This window comes from Eimeria mitis, genomic scaffold, assembly GCF_000499745.2.
Source record: "Eimeria mitis Houghton genomic scaffold, Emh_scaff198, whole genome shotgun sequence".
Lineage (NCBI taxonomy): Eukaryota > Apicomplexa > Conoidasida > Eucoccidiorida > Eimeriidae > Eimeria > Eimeria mitis.
Window position 1 is genome coordinate 24,824 of NW_013570303.1, and position 1,464 is coordinate 26,287.

The following is a 1,464-nucleotide window of genomic DNA, read 5'->3' on the forward strand; positions in this document are numbered from 1 at the left end:
TGCTGCTGCTGCTGCTGCTGCTGCTGCTGCTGCTGCTGCTGACGGCCGCTGCGACGAGCCATTGCACGCCCTAAACCCCCTATACGACCAACTTGACCTCGAGGCATATACCTGAAACATAAACCCTAAACCCTAAACCCTAAACCCTAAACCCTAAACCCTAATTTTTTTTTTTTTGTATTGGTTGTTATAAACCCTTGTTAGATATTTTTATTGATATATATAAAGAGGAGACAGAAAAAAAAAGGAGACAGACAGATAAAACAAAAAAAAAAGGAGACAGAAGAGAGAGATTAAGGAGACAGACAAAAGAAACAGAGAAAGGAGACAAAAGAAATAAACAAAAGGAGACAGACAAAACAAACAAAGATGAAAACAACAAAAGGAGACACATAAAACAAACAAAGAAAGGAGACAGATAAAACACAGAAAGGAGACAAAATAAATAAACAAAAGGAGACAAAAGAAATAAACAAAAGGAGACAAAAGATACAAAAAAAAAGAAAAAGGAGACAAATAAAAAAAGAAAAAGGAGACAAATAAGCACAACAAAAAGGAGACAAACGAAATAAAAAAAGTAAAAAGGAGACAAAAGAAACAAAACAAAGAAAAATAAAAAGGAGACAAAAAAAATAAAAAAAAAAAGGAGACAGGTACCTGTTTCTGGTGATGTATGTTGGCCTGCTGTATGAACCCCACCCAAAGGCCTTGCCTCTTCCTCGGCCTCGATAAGCAGTCACTCGGCCTGCACACAAACCCTAAACCCTAAACCCTAAACCCTAAACCCTAAACCCTAAACACATACAAAAAGGGGGGCCCTTTATACTTCTCCTCGCAGCCCACTCCACTCCGCCCAAGGGCCCCCCAGGGGGCACAGGGGGGGCCCCCAGGGGGGGCCCCCAGAGAGTTTCCAAGGGCCCCACGAGGGCCCCCAAGAGGTCGCTGGGTGGGGGGGCCCCCAGGGGCCCCCCAGGGGGCCCCCAGAGGGTCTCCAAGGTCCCCAGGGGGGACCCAAGGAGGCCCCCGGGGGGGGCCCCCCCGGGGCCCCCACAGCTCTCCAGCTGGGATCATCAGGCAAACGCTGGGGGCCCCTGAAGAGGGGAAAGGGGCCCCCCTGGGGGGCCCCTGAGGAAAGGGGTCCGATATGAGGGGGGGCCCCTGAGGGGCCCCCAGTGATTGCCAAGGGCCCCCGCGGTGGGTACAGCTGGGGGGCCCCCGGGGCCCCCCTGTTGGAGCTTAGTGAAATAAAGAAGAGAAGAAATAAAGAAAAGAGGGGGGGAAGGGCTGATGGGGGTTAGAGACGCAGGAAGGGTTTAGGGTTTAGGGTTTAGGGTTTGGGGTTTAGGGTTTGGGGTTTAGGGTTTGATGAGGGCTCACTCAGCTGGCCGCCACGTCCCCTGGTGTTATAACTCCGCACCATCTCGGTTGTTTGCTGCTGCCCCCTGAGAGGATTAGGGTTTAGGG

At 50.4% G+C, this 1,464-nt stretch overlaps 1 protein-coding gene across 1 annotated transcript in view; it reads right to left on the bottom strand.

Moving 5' to 3' along the window:
• EMH_0002970 (uncharacterized protein) overlaps window positions 1–1,420 on the bottom strand; it is a gene marked incomplete at both ends in the record, with an annotated part of 2,025 nt that extends 605 nt beyond the window's left edge. Inside the window, 3 exons of the mRNA XM_013496207.1 lie at window positions 1–111; window positions 658–745; window positions 1,378–1,420. Of these exons, the coding sequence (XP_013351661.1) occupies window positions 1–111; window positions 658–745; window positions 1,378–1,420 (242 nt within the window). The remainder of the gene's footprint in view (window positions 112–657; window positions 746–1,377) is intronic.
• Between the last annotated feature and the right edge of the window lie 44 nt (window positions 1,421–1,464).